The sequence below is a fragment of the Canis aureus genome, chromosome 19 (assembly GCF_053574225.1).
Source record: "Canis aureus isolate CA01 chromosome 19, VMU_Caureus_v.1.0, whole genome shotgun sequence".
Classification (NCBI taxonomy): domain Eukaryota; kingdom Metazoa; phylum Chordata; class Mammalia; order Carnivora; family Canidae; genus Canis; species Canis aureus.
Genome location: NC_135629.1, coordinates 29743294 through 29765876, shown reverse-complemented (window position 1 = coordinate 29765876; position 22583 = coordinate 29743294). Strand labels below are relative to the sequence as shown.

At 41.5% G+C, this 22583-nt stretch overlaps 1 protein-coding gene across 10 annotated transcripts in view; it reads right to left on the bottom strand.

Moving 5' to 3' along the window:
* Nucleotides 1-3787: 3787 nt before the first annotated feature.
* CADPS (calcium dependent secretion activator) overlaps nucleotides 3788-22583 on the bottom strand; it is a 459608-nt gene continuing 440812 nt past the window's right edge. For all 10 annotated transcript variants that reach the window (XM_077858238.1, XM_077858239.1, XM_077858240.1 and 7 more), the window contains 2 exons: nucleotides 8418-8522; nucleotides 3788-5015 (listed from right to left, as the gene is read on the bottom strand). In XM_077858238.1, the coding sequence (XP_077714364.1) occupies nucleotides 4836-5015; nucleotides 8418-8522 (285 nt within the window). In that variant the 3' untranslated portion in view covers nucleotides 3788-4835. The remainder of the gene's footprint in view (nucleotides 5016-8417; nucleotides 8523-22583) is intronic.

Below are 22583 nucleotides of genomic sequence, written 5' to 3'. Positions count from 1 at the left end.
ATAAAAATACTGCTTATCTCTCTGTTATTTAGCCCAACAAACCTAAGCTAAACTAAACTCAATGTCCTTTTTTTGAAACCTTAATGAACTCTTCCCATCTTACTCTCTCCAAACCCCCTGCATAAGTGTCTCCATGAAGCCAGGCTCCCCTAACACACTGAGCAGATCCATTAATAGCTTACATCAACATGTATTTGGTGAGTGTTTACTACGTGTGCTGGGAATTTATGAGAGAGGAAAAGAGCTTTGGCCAAGAGGCACATCCCCCTCACCTCCCTCTGCTTTGGTACATGTCCTTTCCTATCCTCTCTATGTGCTCTTCAAGTCCCCCTTCCTCCAGGAAGTTTTCCTTTTCTTCTCCTTCCTCTGCATCTATATATAGTATGAAGTCTAGATGAAGCTTTTGAAGATTCATATTGCCTAGACTCAACGTTCTTAGAGTAACCAGATCATCTACATTTTTGTATTGTCTTTATTTATTAATCATATATTTAGTGAATACAGTAAGGATAGAGTAGGGGAGCTGGCACAGACCACAGCCTCCTGAAGTAGAGAGAAGTTGCATGAAACAGGTAATGATGCAAAGAACCCCTTGATGAGTCATGTGATGAATACCGTGAAAGGGAAGTAGAGAGTGTTAGGAGAATATGTACCAGGCACATTGGATGCTGAGCTATGAGCAGGATTTGGAAGGGCTTCTCCAGGGAAGTCAAATTTAGCTGGGATTTGAAGGGTGGGATGAGAGAAAGGAGGCCCCCAAGGGGACAGAACCATGGTAGACAGGAGGAAGTGAAAGTTGGCAGGGGGAGTTGAAACCCAGGGAGCCAGAGGAGCAGAGTTAACAGAGGAGCCTGGAGGGTCAGACCGTGCATGGCCATGCATGACACCTCAGAGAATTTGGGCTTCATTCTCTGACCAAGGGCAGCCATTGGATGCTTTTAATTAGAAGAGGGACAAAATCACACTTTCCTTTTAGAAAGGCATCCCCTGGCTGATGAAAGGGAATGCACTAGAGAGAGGCTGATTGTTTCTAGCCGTGCCTGGCCAGTATGTACTCAACTATTTGTGGGCTGATTGATAATACAGTGAGTGCTTTTCCATCAGGTTCACATTTCTCTCTACATTTCCATGTCTCACCATCCATCTGGCACTTTTTCCTATGGCCTCTTCCCTACCAGTTCTTCAAATAACTCTGGGATTTTCCTCTTTCAAAAAGAGGAGAAAAGACTTAAATACACACTTCACAGGAGAGGCTAACCAAATTGCCAATACACATGTTTAGAGGCAATCAACTCTATTTTTGTAATCAGTGAACTATAGTTATAAACCACTACACCACTTACCAGAAGGATGGAAATTAAAAAGAATGACAATACCCAGTGTGTTAAGGGACTTTGATACTCTGCTGGTAAGAGTAGTATGTGGTTTACTCTCTGTGGAAAACTGGAGGTATTTCTTAAAAAAAAAAAAAAAAAAAAAAAGGCAGAAACTAAAAAGAACATATCTCTACCCTATGACCTGGCAATTGTAGGGAAAGATATGCACAAAGAAATTCATGGCAGCATTAGTCATAATAGCTCCAAACTAAATATACCACATGAATATGGATAAATTGTGGCATATTCATACTATAGAACATTGAAAAGAAATGAACTATATAGCTACACCAACAATATAACAGAGCAAAAGGAAACCAGACTTGAAAGAGTATACACTGTCATTCTAAGGGTTTAAATTCAATTGACACTGTTAAAAATCAAGATAGTGGTTATCTTTGTCAAGTCAGGGAGGGGGTAGAGATTGGGAAGGGCCAGAGGCATAGGTGTGTCTGGAGGTGTTCACTGTGTTTTATTTCTTGACCTGGCAGTTACTCTAGGAGTGTATTCACTTTGTTCAGGTCAAATCACTGACCTGTATACCTGTGCAATCTTCTGTATGTATATTGCATCTTTTTTTTTTTTTTGTATATTGCATCTTAACAACAAAAGACAAAGTAAAACAAGAAGAAAAAACTTTAGATTTTGTCCCAAAGAAGTAAAAAAAAGAAAAAAAAAAGAAAAAAGAAAACTTAAGATATCAAAATGGCAAAAAAAAAAAAAAAAAAGATAACATGGCTTATTTCTCAGTGTTGAGTTTGTCTCAAGGATGACCTGAGACTTAAACGCCGGTGAGTTCTTTTTTTCTGATCTTGTTTGCTTTCATTTCCTTCTGCCCAGTCCTTCCTCCGAGGGTGCCAGCTGGAGGATGCTGTTCAACAGGACCCTCAGTGCTGAAATCTCCTTTGGAAGGACTCTTTTTTTTTTTTTTTTTCACCCCTGATTTTGAAGGCACAATCTTTTCAGACTTGCTTCTCATGTCTTTTGGATCATGCCCTTTGAGTAATTCTCTAACTCATTCCCTTAGCTCTCCTCCAGGGCTCCTGGGCATTTTCTTCCTCTTTCCAACTCTATGATCCACCAGGTCCCTGCTCTCTCTTTACTTTGCACATTTTGGAATTGTTTACAATTGTTGCAAAACTACGTTTTAGCTTTGCAACTAAAAATGTGATGCAAATATATTTAAAAAAAATTCTGACTCTGTCACAATGACTTAGCTTGGTGCCATTGGGCAAAGATCTTTCCCACCTGAATGGTATACCCCCACCATCTGCATTACCAATTCTATGCTAGTGTCTCTGGATTAATGTTTCTGTATGGAGTTGTGTAACCACAGAGCAAGTAACCTTAATCTTTCTGACCTCAATGTGTTTGTTTATAATGAGGATAATAACAGTCCTCTCCCCTTGCGGTGGTTGTGCGATTTGGAGGAGGTATTACATACAGAATGCCTGGTACAGAATAGTTGCTCAATAAACGGGAGTTATCCTTGTAATCCCTAAGGGCAGGAAGTACTGTTGATTTGTACCTGCAGACTTTAAAGATTAAAGAGAGTAGGATGTACTATTCAGAGGTGTTGAATGGTAGAGAATATCTGGTCTACCTGGTCCTACTGATGACTTCCTCACTTCTCTAAAACCTCACTCAACCCCAAGGAAAGGTCAGCTTGGTTTACTGACAGACGCAAGTAAAACAGATAAGGCTGCAAAGTGTTTGATTTCTTTCACACCTGGGTGATTATTTTGTGGACAAGAACTGGGGAGCAAGAAGAGTACTCCATATCTTAGAGAATCTTATGCTTTAACAAATATATAAGAATCATATATAATTGGCACACGCTTTGTTTGAATGCAAACACTGCTGTTAAAGTAGTGCTTAAAAACAGTTTGTTGGCCTTCTTTTCATACAGGAGAAACATTTCTCTCGTTTACACTACTCTCTTGCTTAGCAGACCCTTATTTATCCTATAATGCAAGCATAATCTGCCTAACATGTCCAAATGCCCACAGTTCTGAATTAGCAGAGTCTGAATTAGCAGGACTTTCGGCTGTCTCTTGGGGAGACATACATTTGAAAACCACCCCTCTTGGGACGCCTGGGTAGCTCAGTGGTTGAGCATCTGCCTTTGGCTCAGGTTGTGATCACTGGGGTCCTGGGATCGAGTCTCGCATCAGGCTCCCTGCATGGAGCCTGCTTCTCCCTCTGCCTATGTCTCTGCCTTTCTCTTTGTGTCTCTCATGAATAAATAAACAAAATCTTTAAAAGAAAAACCCCCAAAACTAAAAAAACACCTCTCCAACACTTTCAAGGAAATGACCTCTTCCCTGCTCTTGCCCCTCCTCTGCCCACTCTGTGTGTGTTTCAGTTCTGGCTTTCAAAAGAGACAGAGGAAAAAAAGACATGGAAGCATATTCTTAGGACATTTGAATAGTTATTTATTGAGAAGCCACAGTTTTCCACACTTTCATAACTGTAGGCTTTATATAAGGCAAAAGCAAGATGGATTCACTACTTTACACAGAAAGAAATAGCTCTGCAGAGGACCCCCGGGTCATGCAGTTACAGATCAAAATGCAATGTACATGACAGATATAAAAAACAGTGTGGAACAAAATAATTTAAATTATGGTTACAATCTACTGAAGGAAATCTCCATATCTTATTATAAACACATTTATAGTCTAGGGTTGTAATTTAAATATCCAGGTTTTTTACATACACGGTTATTGAAACATAAAAGCAAAATATAACGTTTAATAGGATAAACTTTGACAGAAGTCAGTTGCTCCGAACTGTGCTTGGTGTTAACTCATGATAGGCTCACCCTTGTCGTGGCAAATGAGAGGGTCAATCCATTGGTCTGTAGCCATCCTTTTTGTGGCTAACTACATGGATCAATGAAAGGATGAGTTAACAAGGAAACCAGGGGCTCATTTTTTTTAGTTTCAGGGGAACACAAAAAACCAAAAGTTGGTTGCTGGAGCCTTGCCTGTTGTTTTCCAAAAAACAAAGCAGATCTATGTGTCTTAAGTAAATTAATTCGTTGTACTCATTTAAATAACTGGCATCTACATAATGTGAAACAAAGGAGTGAAATACTTGGTATACTCGCCCTCACATCCATTTACCGTCAGTGCATACACAGTACATTAATGAAGCATCATTTAACTTTGCTGAGAACAGGAACACACCTAGCAGTTGGACTATGTATTTTCCATGAACAGTATTTAAAGAATGGTGCTCCATATTGCTTGTAAACATATAGACATGGAATCAGGAAATCAGTGGGGTCGAAGGTCATTTGCTAATCTTGGTACCACATAGCTAAAATGGCAACTGTATTGGTAAACATCTCATGGGCATGGTAGTTGACAGAAATTCCCTAATGGGGTTAACTAACAGACTAAGGACATGCATTGATTACAAGACTTTGTCCTAAAGGACTCGGGCCTTCGAGTTCTAGTCGTCTTCCTCGTCTTCCTCATCGCTGTCCTTCATGCTGATCCCCTGCAGGCCCCCACCCTCGCTCACTGAGGCCGTGGCTTCCTCCACAGTGAGCCGGTTCCGGATGGTTTCGTATGTCTTGCTGTTTAGGGTGGAGTCCAGGACCCCTTGCAATCGGAAATCTCTATAGGTTTTCTAAGGAGGGAAAAGATCAGTGATAAGAGAGATCTCATCTCCATGAAGGGAGGGAAAGGACACAAGGCACTGTGGCTGTGAGAACACTGACCTTCACCTAAGTGTCCCACTTTATGCATTGTCAAATGAGAAGCCACCATGCTCAGATTTCACTTGTACTGAAAACTGAGATTCGCCGAATGACAGAAAATGAGAAATTGTGGCAGGATAAACTGTATTAGCTGAGACAAAGCAAAGAACATAAGCTTGTGTTTATTCAGTTCCATAAAGGGAAATGTTCCATAATTGTTTTGATTCCTTTTTTTTTTTTTTTTTTTTTTTTGGTCTGGTTCTTTCTCTTAGGTTAGTATAATATAATAGGATAGACTGTGTAAGGGGCCATAACACATAAATAATGGATCAACAGTTATGGTATTTTTCGATATCCTTGGCAGTCTGGTCTTTAATATTTTTGAGGCTCATAATTGCATATCCCTCTGTCTCATTCACAAGACAGACATATGTATGTTAGTATATGAAACCTCTTACGGGCAGCAACAATTATGGGGAAGATGGAGCGCTAATGCCTCATCAATATGTCACAGGCATGTAATTCATTTCTCATCTCCTTGGGAAAGAAGTGTATCTATTCCTTTCACAACTTTATGGTCTCGGGGAAGAAATTTGGCTCTCTTTCAAGAACAATGGCTTGGTATTACTGTACCACAAATTCTTTCTTTGTTCCTTCAGGCGATTTCTCTCGGATTTCCTGAGGTATTCCAGGGACTGTTTTTTTTTTTTTTTTTTCTAGAAATCCCTTAGCGTTAATTGAACATGACCAGAAGCATCTGGCTGTTGTCTACTTCTTAACATTTTTTGGGAAAAAGGTCTCTCTCTAACAACTTTTCTCATCACACTGCATATCATTTCAGCTACTGATTCTGCTGTGTGTTTCTTCCATTGATATAGGACACTTGCTGAAGGTGCACAAGAAGGAATGTTAACATACTTCAGTGCATTCCCATTAGGACTTCCATTTCTTGTTGTCCACCAAATGCAATCATAGTAGCAACAATCACAATGTCAACCCCTCTTGAGGGTCACATGTTGTGATGACTACAGAGTTAACTAGTGAACGCAGTTCAGCTCAATGAAGTCCAGTTATAGCAGATGATGGATAGGATGACCATGTGTCCCCTTTACCACTTTATACCAGTTGTCCCAGCATGGTTAATCATGGCACCTTCTTTACTTTGTAAAAGTAATCTGATTTGGGCACTAAGTTAAACAGTCCTCCTAAAAATGGATCAAACTGCAAGGCTCTCCTAGGTAGCTTGGTAGCTACCTAACTTGTCTTCATCTTGACTAGAAAGGGTAGGAGACTAAGTAAATTCTAGGCATGGTGTAGACCAGATATCCAGAAGATTAACTTAATTTTGTTGGGCTTCTCAATCAGTCGTTCTCTTTCTATTAAGATAATATAATTGGTGCCAGAATATGTTGGGGAAAAGAAAGGTATAAAACATTGGAATATTCTCCCCTTTATTCAAATTCCAGAGCAGCATTCCCTAACTTGATTCTAAATGTCTGTGGACAGTGACCATATATATCTAGTCATTTAAAAAATTTTCATCTTGTAACATACAGGGAGGGGCTCAACTAGTGTTTATCCAGTGTTGGATGAATGAATACATACGAAGGAAGGAAGGAAGGAAGGAAGGAAGGAAGGAAGGAAGGAAGGAAGGAAGGAAGGAAGGGACTGGATGTGGAGGCAGGAAAGAAAGCCAACCAATTTTGGAAGTTTGCCTCGGGGAAGGAGACCTCTGGATAATGTGCCTGGGGAAGTGGTGGTGAATTCTACTTTCATACCTCTGTGTTGTGACACTAGTTATGCTGCGCCCATCTCTGGCAAAAGTGAAGGGAGTTCTTTGGCCAGTGACCTTTCTGTCCCTTCCCTGTGGTTCGTGTCTGTGTTTTTTTGGCAGAAGGCTAAGAATAAACCTCCTCTCAGACTTCAGGCCCTTGCGTTCTAGTCATCTTCCTAATGAAATATTGCTAAATTTTTCTGAATGAAATACTAATTCCAATATTCCCAACATAGATCTAGAAATAGCAGGAATGGGAAGATATTTTAAAATATTAAAATTAATGTCCTCTTTGCATGTCCACCCAGTAAGAATCAAACAAACAAACAAAAATCCCCCAAAGAGGTATTTATTGCCAGGAAATGGAATTTAAGTGGTCAGGCAGTGGCCAGTGAGCTTGCCTTAAGGAACTGAAATTTTAAAAATATGAAAATTTGGCTGGGTCTAGGGTCTGAGTGCAAACATTTCTTTTTTAAAGAGCTGCAATACATGGCTGTCTGTAACATTCCCTGGGCAGACGCTTTGTGAGATCAAATGCAGATGATAATAATTCTCTTTAATTACACTCAACAGAACGGTAATTGGTTTTAAGTCAGCACTGGGGTAGAGGAGCACCTTCAATGAAATGGTGCTAATCCTAAAGAGACTAAGAAATGGGGTGGGGGTGGGGGACAAGGGTGGGGGACGGAGGGGATAGGGAGTAGAGAAGGAGGGGGGTGGGAGGAGGACTTCTGGCAAACTGTTAAGAAATAGCAATTCAGCTACGTTTTATTACTAAAATATTTTTAAAGACACTTTCTGCTTTGAATGAGATTTTTGCATCACGAATGTTTTAAAACCCTCTATGGTGAAGCATCAAATGGAAACTGAAATGATCAAAAACGTATTTACCCCCTTCTGTGATCTTATTATTTCATGTAAACCACTGAGATTTCACGCTGAAATAATTATCATTAGTCCAAGGCACACACACAAGAACAGGGAAAAAAGCTACTTTCAGGGTATGTTATCTCACCTTTGTGATCCTTCCCATTTGATTGTATACACGCATTGTAAGAGAAACTACTTCAATTAACTATGAGAACAATATTGATTTGCATCCTGATAATGATCACAGGACATATTTAGAAATAGCTGGAGGTAAATATTTCTATTACATTAATTGTGGCAAAATTTTATTTAATTAAACCATAAATGAAATTGGTAATTGATGTGATTAGCATAATGGAACCCAAACCAGCTTTTTAAAAAGTCTAATGCACAGGGCACGATGGCCTCTGCGGTATTTTTTGCATGACAGACACATAAAGTATTTTTCTGGCCTGGATAAAATATCAAATTCCTTTTTGTTAATTTTTCCTTGGATGTCTGAGTAATAAATTAACCATGCATCCCGAAGTGATTTCAGAGGCTTTTCTTGCATGGGATGCTGTTTTAGAAATCATCTTGTTTTATTCTGTAAACCAATATTCTTTATGTTAAGGAAGTTCTGCAGCTTGACAATAAAATGTATTTCAGTGAGCTATTTGCAAAGAAGAATAATTATTTTTTCTTTTACCTTTACCATCCTAATTAGTGTTTTCAACTGATAAATGTGAAGCTGTAAGTCCATCCGGTCCGTCAGCCAGGTGCAGATCACGTTCATGGAGCTGTTGTACCATTGCTGAAAAAAGAGACAAAAGTTCTCCAGCCAACACATCGCGAAGCATTTACAGAGTAGAGAGGGAATAGGCCATGTTTGAGCACCTGCTCTGTTCTGAGGAGAAACTAAATGGTTAAAGAGAATCTGAAAGCGTAGACATCGTGAACATTAACTGACACAAAATCACAAGGCACCAGCTCAGCCTAAAAAGAGATGGGTTTGGACTTTGAATCTAGGACAGAACTCTTCCGCTATCGACATCTCATACACGATCAATGCATATAGACCGTTTTTGCTCTTCTGATTCTCCTTTTTGTTGGTTAATTTACTCAGTTGAGATTCGTTCAAGTCACTGTTTATTTCTTGATGCCACTGTTTCGGATGCCCAGGGAGATGGGGGTTTCTCCACTGAACAAATTGATGTCACTTGCTACTTACCTTTTGAAAAATCCAGACCCTGTCGGCTTAGGACAATTCTGGGAATCAGGCTGAGAGCCTTATTGAATTGAGGGTGAAGTTTACCTTCATTTACCCTAATGGGGCATTGGGATAGAGACAATGAAGAAGGTTTCTCTTTAAGGGCCAAATAATACTCTGGGCAGCTTATATGCCCTTACGTTGGCTGTGCAATCTGTTTTAATCTTAACACCAAAAAATTATGGAAGATGAGAGAAAAAAAAACATCTACAAATGAGCTCATTTCAAGCTGTTGAAATCATACTTCCCCTTAAGGGGGTTAAATTTTGCTTCTTGTCTGTGAAAAATGCTTGAAGCTGTGTCACTTTAGACTGCCACCCCTGTGGTGCAGGAAGTCTCTGGTGCGGTATAATTTTGCAGTACTGCTCATATATTCATAAATCTCACTCGGAGACATATGAACAGTGTTATGAAGTGTCAGTATGAAAAAAAATCTAATCTTTTAAACTTCACCAGGTTTCATTACGCATTGCCGCTTATACCAAACAATTTACAAATAAAATGAAAAGGTGTGGATGGACCTATATATTTATTTATAGGGCATCTATATGAACTGTGCACAGAAAAGATGTAAGAAAAAAGAGTGGCTAGAGAACTGAGACGATGCATACTCTCATTCTAACCAACACACACACACGCACGTGCGCGCACACACGCACACGCACACACATTGCACACCAGTGGGGATTTGAAAAGCATAAATAAAAACATGTTTCTGATGGTAACTCCACCCTTTCTCACCTAAAGATCATCCAAAATCAGTTTATGCCTAACACTCACAGTTTTTCTGAAGCCTTGTTTCTGACTTAATTTCTTTAAAAAAAATTAATTTGGGTTTTTACTTGCAAGGTAGAACTGCCAAGTTTCACCTTGTAAGAAACGACACAGTCTCAGCCATGGCGTTCAGAAGCCCTCTTTGCAATCTTTCATTTCTAGGCTCCTTCCTCATCAGAGCCAATTGTGGCTCTCCTTGGAGCCCAGCCGCAAACAGAGACCACACTACCCCAATCAAGGCGGCATTGCAGCCTCACAGCCAACTTCTGCTCTTTTAAAGATCATGGAGGCGAAACTGTCAGTTTTAGGAACCTTCTGTCCCTCCCCAGGGAGCAGGCGGGGTGGGGGGTGGGGATTTTTCTCCTTGAGATTCACAGTTCACTCCATGTAGGAGGGGGTTTGCTCGGGTCAAGCTGCTTCAGGCATGGACAGGTTTTCCCCTCTAGGAGTGAGAACATTTTACTGAAACTTTTTTGGGGGGTGGGGGAGTGATTATTGGGGAGTGTTTTTGGCACCTCCTGCCTTGGGATTCTGGAGCTTTTGCTGTCACTGCAACTGGGTTTGTTAAGAAGGGGTCTAGGGACAGAAATACCAATGGTCACGGGTGTTACTGCAGCCCTACCTTTCTCTCAGCAACTGGGGGCTTTCTTGTGTTCAGCCCAGCCCTCAAATTCTGTTTGTTGGCTTTCTCTAACATGCAAGAAATACATTTTGAGAGTCACAAGCATTGGTCTCCCTTCTACCCCACCTCCTGGGGTTGGAAGATGACCATCAAAGAGCCTGGGGACCTCCTGACCAAAGCTACCAACCCAGGGCCACATGACGGGTGCATCTCAGGGACACAAAAGAGGAATGTGGCACTCTGGCTTCTAGGCAGAGGTGGCATTTTGCTTTGGCTGTGACAACAGGCAAACCGGCGCTGGCTTATATCACTGCCAGCAAGCCTTGTGCAACATGCCTTTTTCTCTTTGCTGAGAGACGTGCCACCTTTCAGGGGGGAAAAAAAAAATAACGACCCCCCCACACACACACTTTGTGTAAGTAATTCCCATTCTTGTAAATGGCTTTCGGAGAGTAAAAAAATAAAAACAAAAATAAAAAGGTAGAATATTATTAATTCTCTTTCCCTGCTGCTGAAAGGGTAGGGAGGTAGGAAATGCGTATAGCAATGGATCAGTGTATCACGCTTGCAGATTCCCACCCCAGGAGAACAAGAAAGCCCTGGAACATCCATGCCTTTCCTCCTGGATCTCACATCTAGCAAAAGAAGTGTAAAAAATGTATGATGCCCCATTGGCTACGCATTTAAAGAGGCAAAAGGGAGTAAGTCACTCCTTTCCAAACCTTATGCTCAGTAGTTGAAATTGGAGGCACACAGCGCTTGGATGCAGCACAGCGCTAACTTGGTTTTCCAGAAAGGCGCTTAAAGGCATTTGGATGTCGGAGGAAGCAAGAGTCACTGCCTTCTAGAACTTTAAAATGTTAGAGGTGAAAAAGATCTTCCATGTTATCCTTTGTAGAGGAGGAAACAGTGAGGTGAAGCGACTTGCCCAAGGGCACATAGCTAGCAAGCCCAGAAGTGGCAGCTCTTCAGGATTAGGCACTGAGCTGAAATAGCTGATCACGGAATTACTCCTCCCTGGGGCGGGGGACACAGTAGTGTGCTGGTCAGAAGTGACGAGTTTGTGCCCCTCTTTCCAACTCCATACCCAGGGGGTCACACTGACGGCTAGCAATAGGCCTTAGTTTCATTTTCACCATGGACTTTGGCAAATGCCACAAACCAGGGCATTCTCCCTCTCAGAAAGCCAGTGGTTAAACACTTAGCAGCACATTGCTGGATATCTGGGTTGTTCCTGCTTGTTCTCAGTGCTTTTTATTCAGATTTGCTCTATTTGACATTGATGCAAAGCAGATTAGTTAGGATTCTTCAAAAGAGGAAATAAAACAATTTAAGGCTTCCCCATTTTGTTTTGTCTTAGGTTCAGATATGCCTGGTCCAGAGATATCCTAACGCTGAAACACCAAAATTTTGGTAAAATGCACCCTAAATCCTAGGATTAAAATTGTGAGCTGACAGCATGGACTGAGTATTTAAGTATAATCATGACTCCTTCGCTAGCCTCCCCTTAGATCACGTATTAGAAACTTACTAAGTAAGGTTATTTTAATCCTAAAGAAACACTAGAGAAATAAAATCCCCAGTACCTGGGGCCCATTCAAAATATTCTCTGAGGATAATTCTGTGAGTGTTTTGGAACTGGAACCCAAAAGGGTGCCCATCCAAAGGAAGTCCCTTGGAAAGTTGGGGATTTCTCCAACAGTTGCAACCAGATCTGAAAGTTCTACTGAGGAGGAGTTAGAAGACTCATCTGAGAACTCTGCCATTTAGTCTTTCTTCCTTTCTACAGGGTAGTCCTTGAGAACACAGGCCTCACCTGCCTTTTCCCTGGCTTTGTGATCTTTGGCAAATTATTAAGCTTCTCAAAGATGCAGTTTCCTGATCAGAAGAAGGGGATTAATCAGCCCTTCTCAGAGGCTTTTTGATGATGAGAGGAAGCTTTGCTAGCAAGGTTCTCAGCACCGTACTGGACACATAATAAGGCCTCGATAAATGTTAGTTGCTGCCACTACCACCACCACCATTACCGCACCACCATGCCACCATCACCACTAACATCTTCATCACCATCACCACCATCTCCCTATGCTTTTCTCTCTCTCTTTCTCGCATTAAGAAATGCTACAAAACATGGGAGAAAGCCAAGCAAGTGACCACAGAAAGCCATGTGGTGGTGGAGAAAATTGCTCATGTTGGAATACCTCTGGAATGGTATGCATGAGCCTTATAGGACACAGATGAACTCTTAGCAACTCCATTGTAAAACGTCTTGTGGTAGATCGCTGCCCAACCATCCTGGTTACATAAAGCACATTTTAGACTATATTGACCTAGATTTAATAGTAGATTAAAAGGATTCAGATGAATAATGAGTGATTTTTCAAACTTTGTGTGGTTAAGTTACAGCTTCAGCTTGGGTTGGCTACTTATTAGCTAGATAACCTTCAAACAAGCTACTTAACTCTCTGACCCTCAGTCTCCTCTTGGGGTTAACACCAGTACCTACTTCATAGGATTACTGTGAGCATTAAAAAGATAATTATGTAAAGTGCCTAGCAGAGTTACTGTCACATACTAAGCGCTCAATAAAACTTAGCAATGGGGCCCCTCGGTGGCATAGCTAGTTAAGCGCCCGATTCTCAGTTTAGGCTCTGGTGATGATTTCAGGGTCCTGAGATCAAGCTGAGTGGCTCTCAGCATGGAGTCTACATGTCTCTCTCCCTCTCCCTCAGCCCACCCTGCTCGTATTTGTGCACTTGCATTCTCTCTCTCAAATAAATAAAAATCTTTTAAAAAAAAATCAATAAAATTTAGCAACTACTATTATTACTCTCAGAAACATAAAGATATCCTTTCAATATACAATACAAAGGAATTTTCGTGATTCATTTCTAGTAGGAGCTTAGACAATTAATATGCAGATATACTCAGGTAACACATGGTGCCCTGTAAACACACTGACTTCATGCAAAGAAATGCTTATGTATGTCTCTTCTATAATATTGGGGTTCACGATAGCCAGGATTAGGGTGAAGCTAGTGAGGCAGGATCTTGCAAATGCAGGATCCGACCTTGTCTTTAATTAATATTCTGATATTTTGTTCAACTTGGATTGTTTGCCTTCATTTTGACTTTTTAAGATGTATTAAAAGATTATTGGACTTGATTACTATATTTTTTGGCTCCCCCCCCCCCCCCTTAAATTTTACAAATGAGAAGTGACTCATTCACTTCTCCTTAGTCCCTGCCCATGGGCTCCCTGTTCCCTTGGAAACTTTATCACCTGGGAGTGCTGCAGGATTGAGAGAGAAAATGAATACTTCGCATGTTACTGGACAATGGAGGGTTCACAGGAACTGGACTTCCACTTGGATTTGGATAATCTCTAATCAGCAAACAAGACGGTTACCACAGGATTGCTGCTGCCTTTACAGTCTTCTGCCATCAGGGCCACCTAGACGAGTCTAAATTCCTGCATGGATAAGGATCTGAGTTCTATTGTTAGTTCATCTCTAAATATGTATTTCCTTTGAAACTGGCATTCCCTATCTTGATGTTAATTTGATGTCCTAAAGAGACCTTACGGTTAATGATTCATTTGTCTTTGGAGCAAACCACATATCACTCAGTAAGTGGCAACAAGGAATAGAGGCTGAACAGAGAAGATTTGTGTGCTTCTGTTCTCACTGGTCACGAGAGTATGGTATGTCCTTGACTCGAGCAACCCCGTTAGATATGACCATGTATAAGGCATCAGAGTCCACGGTTTCAGGCGAAGCACTGTTGGGTACCGGATTTGCAACACACACAGTCACAATTAATGAAAATACAGGTACCCCCACTTTTCTAACGTTCACCTTGTGCCATTTCACTTTTGCGCAAGACCTACATTAGTACCCGTTTTTGCTAACTGTAAGAAATTGGAAGAGGATTTTTGCTTTAAGAAAAAAAGGTAAAAAGCAAGAATGGTGTAGCTGCAGCAAGTCGTTAGAGAGAGAGAGTATACACCCTGAGCGGCGAGAGTGGCCCCACCAAACTCCTTCCCTGGCAACTATACCCAGCATCTCAGCCTCAGGCTACCAGAGCTTTGACCTATATCTCTGAGCATCTGTGCTTTATCCCTATTCTGTGCATCTATTAGCCAGATGTATCCTAAGGTATCAGAAAAGTGTAAGAGAGGTTATTCCGGGAGTCTGGGGAAGCTCAAAACTTTTTCCATGTAAATTAACGATAATTGCTGCTTCATTTTATACCAATCTGGCTTAGGAAGTGTTTCATAAGAACACTCTATTTTCGGATAGCAGGGGAAACCTATAGTTAGTGACTCATTGAACTCCTAGCCCTTATAAGTTTCAAGTACTATGCACAGTATTTTGCAGGCATTTTATAATTCAATCATTGAGTTGGGTTCCTAGGAGGCTGACACTATTAACAGCCTCATTTTGTAGATGAGGAAAAAGGGTATAGGTAAATTAAATAAGTAGCCTGGGGTCATTCAACTAGTAAGTGGTGTGTGAGGCTTCAAGTTGGTTACCACTACATCTGTATGAGTTGTCCCATTCAATGAAATAATTTTAAAAAGTAACAGCCCGTTTACAAAGAGACAACTCCAGTTCTAGGCGGCACCTTGGCCAAGTCATTCAGCTCTAAATTTCTCAAAGGAGAAATGGTTGAGTAGGATAATGTTGTTGAACCTGTTTCCCGCAGAACCTGAGCTTGGCTTGGGGTTGAAAAGATTCTACTTTTTATGAGCTTAGAAAATTGCTAAGTAGATGTGGGAAAGCCATTCAACAGCCTTAAAGAACTAATGGATGGGAGACAATCATTGCTGACTCTTAATGGAAATGATTAGAAAAAACTGGATGGGAATGAGGGCATGCCATTTCTTAGCTAGAATCAATGTATTTTTTCTTCTTTGAAGTCCTACCTGAGGGCAGCTCTGGTGGCTCAGTGGTTTAGCGCCGCCTTCAGCCCAGGGCATGATCCTGGAGACCCAGGATAAAGTCCCACATCAGGCTCCCTGTATGGAGACTGTTTCTTCCTCTGCCTGTGTCTCTGCCTCTCTCTCTGTGTCTCTCATGAATACATAAATAAAATCTTAAAAAAAAAAAAAAAAAGAAGTCCTACCCGATCGATCTCTTCTTATTTGCTTTTAGGTTGGTAACTCAGCAAATGCTACTGGTAGAATGTTCTTACTAGAGGCAGGTTGAGTTTTCAAGGAGAAATCCAACTAGAAAAGTTGCCTTTATCACAATGGATTGAATTTTCCTGAGAGCTTTAGAGATACAAAAGTTTTAACACTGATGAAAATTTCAGTTCTGAAAAATTGTATATAATAAGCTTTACATTTTTCCATGGATGGGGACAGTAAAATAGTAGGACCTTGGAGAAATTGGGTTTCATGTGAAATTAAAGAAGATGCCATCAGAAAGCACTATAAAAGAAACAATTAGGGGTAGAGTAACAAATCCAATGAAAATAGTCTAGTGCAAAACCCAATTCTCTGTTGCTCCTCTCTTTAAAAAGAGTTTTATTGAAGTAGAACATGCATACTGTGATGTCTCACTTTAAGCAAAACATCTATATCTACACATACACACACACCTCAAACAATATATGCTGCCCCATGCCTATAATTGAGGGTAATATTTAGCCCAATATTGTGAAAATGAGCTCTTTTTGAAAGTATGGCATTCGGCCTGAAGGCCAATAACCACCAGACACCAACTTCACACACTTTCTTGGATTAAAAATTTGTGACTGAGTCCAATATATCCTAGGCATAAATGATAGCTGAAATCCACAAGGATCTGAGTTCTATTGTTAGTTCATTTCTAAATATGTATTTCCTTTGAAAACGGCATGGTCAGGCCTATATGCCAGGCAGAGACAGCACTGAATGCCTGGGTGGCTCATGGCTAAATTCTTAAGAGCTGCGTCTCTGGTAGCATCTGTAGTCTCACTTCACAGGTGAGGAAACTGAGACTCAGAGAAAGTGTCTGGCAGAGCTGAAGAGGCCAAGAGGCAGGGCAGCCTACTGGCTAAGAGAATGGAGGTGACCTGGGTCTCTCCTATGTTTGAATCTTGGTAAGTCCTTTAACCTCTCTGAGCCTCAGTTTCCTCAGTCTGCTAAACGGGGATGATCATAAAAACTACTTAGGGTTGTTGTGAGGATTAAACAAGTTAATATGTGTGGAGTGCACATACTACATGTTGGCTGTTAATACCCTAGCCATGCTATCCTGCCCTGAGTCACAGATAGGGAATCCTATCTCTCTAAGTGCAAGCTTTTGAGGATTGCACAAAGCTTTTTGAGAAAGCTTCCATTCTTCTAAAAATGTCTGTGCAAACAGGCAATGTATAATCTCATGGTCACCAACCTGTACTTCTGGATTAAAAAACACAGTGAATGCTGGTGGATGGTAATTGTTTCTTTGGAAAGCACCCTTTCTCCAACACAACACAGCCATGCATCAGAAAAATTGCCCCCGCACCTTGCCTAGAGTGTCTAATGAAGGGCAGGGCATTTTGTTTGTTGGCAAGGAGTCAAAGAGGAAGATAATACTTTGACCACACTCATATGACTAAGTTCTTCAGTTTGCTTTTTGTGACAAAAGTGGGTTATTATTAGTTGGGGGGGACCCCCACAACCTATTTAAATTGCTGTATTGAAATACCGTAATGAAATCTTTTACATTTGAAGCTTTCAATGCATGTTTCTTCCTTACAATATGGGTAATTTAAGAGCATGTGAAAAGCATCACCCAGGGTTTCTTTACACTTCTACCAAAGTACCCATAGTTTCGTTAGCCCAAGCCACAATTCCACAGCCCTATGGGTCTTTCAGGCCTAAGGATTGCCAGGGATCTGGTTGTATTCAGTGTTCTATTCCAGATTCAGAGAGGGTCTGACAAAGAAACCTTGGCATGTTCAATCCATCTATGCCAAATGGGCAAAGCAGTAAACAGCCGCATGCAAATTTCAGGATTTGTCAAAGTTCCCCAAGGGCTGAAGCAACACTTTCTGAAAAGGGCAGATCATTTGAGTGCTTTTAAAAGTGGGCACTCGGTTGAAAGATGCAATCTTGTGCTTTCCTCCAGTGTTACTATAATTCAGGCTTTGGTTCCCCAAACAACTGTCCCTAGAAATGGGTACTTCCCAGTCAACGGCTTCAGGACGCTCAGCTAAAAGCACAAAGACACCAAGAGATACACAGACGCCCAAATCAGAGGATACAGGTAATTAGAATGAACTTCCAAGTTGTCTCCAAAGTCCTTTGTAGTGGAGGTTGTTTTTACTTTTTTCTTTTTTAAACCATGCAATTCTTTAGACGCTTAAAGCACCCATTTTATTGAGGTCTTTGCCAAGCCATCTTAGTGCTATCGCTCTTCGAAGTCCTAAACTCCAGATTCCACCCCTGAAAATCTGATGCTGTCAGATGTCCCCTCATGGGGACATCAAGAGGGGCCAGCAACCATATTCACCTACAACCTGGTGCTGAGAGCATTCCCCTACTCTTTTGCTTTTAGTGGCTTCCCATAAGGAAGACATAGCATAAATGAAATGATTTTTTTAACTTAAGTTGTTGCTGCTTGAGACTGTTGATTCTACTACAAGAACATGGATAGAATTTAGCATTTGGGAGCAATATTATTTTAGCTTCCTCTGAAAGGGTCTAACTTACACTTCTTTTATTAAAATAAGCAGTTATTGGGACACCTGGGTGGCTCAGCCATTGAGCATCTGCCTTTGGCTCGGGGCATGATCCCAGAGTCTATGGATCAAGTCCCACATCGGGCTCCCCGCAGGCAGTCTGCTTCTCCCTCTGCCTGTGTCTCTGCCTCTCTCTCTGTGTGTCTCTCATGAATAAATAAATAAAATATTTAAAATAAAATAAGCAGTTATCTAATTAAGACCAGATTTGAACTCTAGTCCTGAAATGTACAGAAATATCCGACAACAAGTGTCTTTAGCACTGACATTTCAACGTTCAAAATGATAAATCCATACTTGGATCCTGACTTAATGCATTGCCTCCTTCTTACCCAAGTCAGGTCTGTCACTATTACTTGCAGAGGAGAAAATTCAAGGAAAGTTAGAGTCCTGAAGGATCCTTTCTGAAAGCTAATCAAGCAGGAGAGTTTAATTCAAAGACAAGCTTACACGGACTATACAGGGGTCTCCCTCTGGAAGACATTCTTTTTTAAAAAATGGTTTGATTAACTTGTTGGCAATCTCTGTAAATTATCCAAGCTTGCCAAAGCCAGACTGGAAATGAGTTTGTTGCTTTTGAAAGAATGGGACTGCGAATCCTGCCCAATCCCATGTCTCAGTATGGCAGGTGGTTGCCTGCAAGCAGATGTGATGGTCTCTGAACGGTTTTCTTTCCTAATACTTGTAAGATATTGTTGGAAATAGTTTACCCTCCCTGAATGAGAAAACTAAAGCCAAAGATCAACACACAGATATTTACCTAATGCTAGGAAGGCATATATGTGATGGGAAAGCAGAGGCACTAATGTGAATTTTCAATTGTGAGTACTAGCTCAACTCAACTGCACATACCACTATTCTACTAGTTCCACAACCTTTAGGAAGTGCTATTATGAAAAGATCTAGCAAGTCTACTTTTTAGTATAGACACCAAAAGGTTGAAAGCAAGATCTCGAAGAGATATTTGCACACCCATCTTCATATTAGCATTATTCATAATAATTCTTTTTTTTCATAATAATTCTAAGACAAAAGATGAAAGCAATACAAGGGTCCTCTGACAGAGGAATGGATAAACAGAAAGTGATACATAACCACTGTGGAATATTATTCAGCCTCAAAAAAACAGGAAATACTGTCATATGCTACAACATGGAGGAGTCTTGAGGCCACGATGCTAAGTAAAATAAGGCAAGGGCCGAAGGACCAATACTGTATGATTCCATTTAAATGAGAGATCTAGAATAGTCAAATTCATAGAAACAGAAAACAGAATGTTGGTTGCCAGAGGCTAGGGAGAAGGAAGTGGGGAGTTATTGTTTAATTGGTACAGAGTTTCCATTTTGCAAGAGGGAAAAGAGTTGTGGATACTGGCCGCACCAACAGTGTGAATGTACCTAACGTGACTTAATTGTACACGTTGAAATGGTTAACATGGCAAATTTTATATTATGATTATTTTGCCACAATGAAAACAAAAACATGGGAAATGAAAAAAAAAATCACTTCCTATACTGAAAAGGAAACTTTCCTTAAGAAAGCTTAGATTTGTAACAATATAAAGATTCTAATCCGAACACCCAACCATGTTTGACAAAAAGCCAAAAAATTCTTTGTGAGAAGAACATGGGCATTTCGCTTAATACCAGGACTGAGACAATTTCTCAAGGCCGAGTTTTGAGACGGCGAAGAACAAAGAACAAATCTGGTAGCATTTGCTCAGTCATTTATTTGGTTTATTTAAAACATGCCACGGGGCCAACATTTCTAAATCTGTGAAATAGAATTAAATGAAGCCCAGAGACGAGAACTAAGAATCCTCAGAGAGGCTTGGGTCCAAACAACAAAAAAAGATGCATTTTTCACACTGCGTGACACGTCACCTCCTAGGTTTTCACAGAGACTCCCCCGCCCCTGACACACCTCCCCACCCCTGATTTTCCAAGTACAGGTTTGATCAAGCAGCATTCAGCCCTGAGATCCGAGTTCCTCTGCCCAAAAGGGCAGCAGCTGCCCCATCCAGAATCACTCCCAGCACAACAGACTTATTAAGGTTTGGAATGTGTGTTTGGGAAGCCCTTATTTTAGGAAACAATTAAGTAGAATTAGGCTAATAATGCAAGGCAGGCAAAGCTTTTGCCCTTTGCTGAGAAATAACTCCTGCATGGAACAGTTGTACTAATAAAAATCATGTATTTCTTAAATGCCTCAAAATGATCTTTGCACCAAGCTCGGCAATTAACCCTGCCCCACTGAGGAGCGTTTATTCCCCAGGCTAAGGAGGATTAATCTCTAGGTTTGCTCCACCAATGTCTTTCATTGGTGAAAATACAGTTTGAGGCTTTGGGCTGGGAACAGAAATTTCTGTAAGTGGGACCTGCACAGGAGGGTGGCAAGGTGGACCGGAGGGGCGAGACGCCCGCTGCCAAGCCCAGATGGAGGCCCAGGCCATGGGTGTCCTTGGGCCTACCTGGTCTTGAACCTGGAGGGAGGATGGAGGGCCTTTCTTCAGGTGGCCTGAGCCTTGTCTACTGAGGGGATTTTCTCTGCCAGCTTCAACTCTCCTTCTGTCCTCACAGCAACATTCATGGGCCTTCTTCTGGGCCAGAAGCAATAGATTTCCCACCTCCAGGCCTGGGCAGGAAGTGACCGCTGGGCAAAAGGGGGACACAGACCCTCCTGTCCGATGCTTTGTCTCCTTGACAACGCCCCAGCTGGTGGCCCGAGGAACAGACTTAATTTCTTTTCTTTCTGTGCCCACCCTCCCCGCCCCATACTTCTCTCCCTCGTTCTCTAGACGCAAACGTACGGCATCCAACATAAAGTTGCCGAAATAGCAATCTTGTCTCTGAATATATAAATTGCAAAAATTGATATGAATAAATCTGCAAGTAGCACACTGATTGTGGCACATTTTATCAAAAAACGGCGCTCGGTTGCTCGGTGGCTGGGGAGGGGGGTGGTGTCATTACACATACAGAAAAACATCTGCAAACTCCCAGTTTCTTTCCTTAGAACTGAATGGAGGCATGACCTCCTGTTCCTTGCCATGAACCCTGAGTTCACACTCATATTTTACATGTTACAGGAAGCCACAGCTCGCCCCAGGGGTGCTGCAAACAGACACGCAGAAGCCAGATGTAGCCCCCCCGCTCCTTAATGCACCTGAAGAAGCCGGCAACTCGACATTCAAAAGCTGACATGCTAGTAGCTTAAGGTCACTCCAGATTTTGTAAAGAGGAGGACAAAACCAGGAATGCTTCTAGGGCTGGGCTGTCAGCGGGGAGGCGGAGGGATTACAAGGAACCTGTGACTCTGCCTCTTTCTGCCTTTGCTGGTAGTTTTTTTGTGTGTGAACAAGTGCCATACAACAGATTGAGCCTCGTATAAAGGCCTGAGACTGTGCAAGGGCCCCCCGCTGGGCCTCAGCTGTGCTTGCAATTAGCAATAGGCACAGAGTGATTATTGTTGCGGTAGCGGATGGCAATGCGAAGTGACAAGTTTTATGGGGGAAGTTGAGAGCGGGGATGCTCTGCAAGTTTCTCTTTCTTTCTTTTTTCTTTCTTTTTTTCTTGTTCTGAAAAAAAAAAAAAAAAAAACCCAACAACCAAAAAAACCCCCTTCCTTGGGAGGTTGCAACCTCCCGTTGCAGTGAAAGCGGTTTTCCACACAACCCCCCCCTTCATTCAAAAGAGTCTTAACAAAAATTGTTGAAAGAATATTTTTCTCGCCGCTTCAGAATGCGGGTTTTCTAGGTCAGAGCTTCCTTGCTGCCCTATTTAATGTCAGAAATACCCATTTGCCTCAAATTAGCAGAGATCTTCGCGTTGAGGGCAGGAGATTAAGCATACAAAATTACTCAGCAGGTGATGGTGGGGTGGATTTGGGGGTTGAGAAGTCTTTAAAACTGACTACAAGACATTATATACTTCTGACAAAAGAACATAGTAATCCTACCTGCTTGCTTTAACCACTGTTGTTTGCCTATTATTATGTGCTTTAATGCTCATGAGAGCAAAAGTGTTCCTGATCGTGCTCAATTACCATAGTAACTCACACCAGTGACCTCTTATCGCAGGGCTCCCAGCCCAGCTCGACCAATCCAGAGAGTCTCTATCTTTTTATTTATTTCAACGGTGACACATACTTGGACTGGAAAGCTCCAGATAGAGGCCACTCCTCTCTTTGTCCAGGACAAGAACTTGTTTTGAAATTTTGAGTAAGGGCCTTTCACCTTCTGAATCCAAGGAGATTCTGAAGTTTATGGGTTTGAGGCTGTGGGATGCGTTCAAAAACATTATGAAGACACAGAACAATGCCCAGTCAAAAGAAAAGAACACGTGTGCACCAAAGGCCGGCGGCCTCCCAGCTGCAGAGAAAGTCGTGTGCCCCACTTGGGCCTCTAACTATCAGCTCCGAAGTTTGGGAGGAGGAGAACTAGAGACTCTCACTGGGGAACGTTTGCCATTTTATCATAACCAGTGGAGCTAACTCTA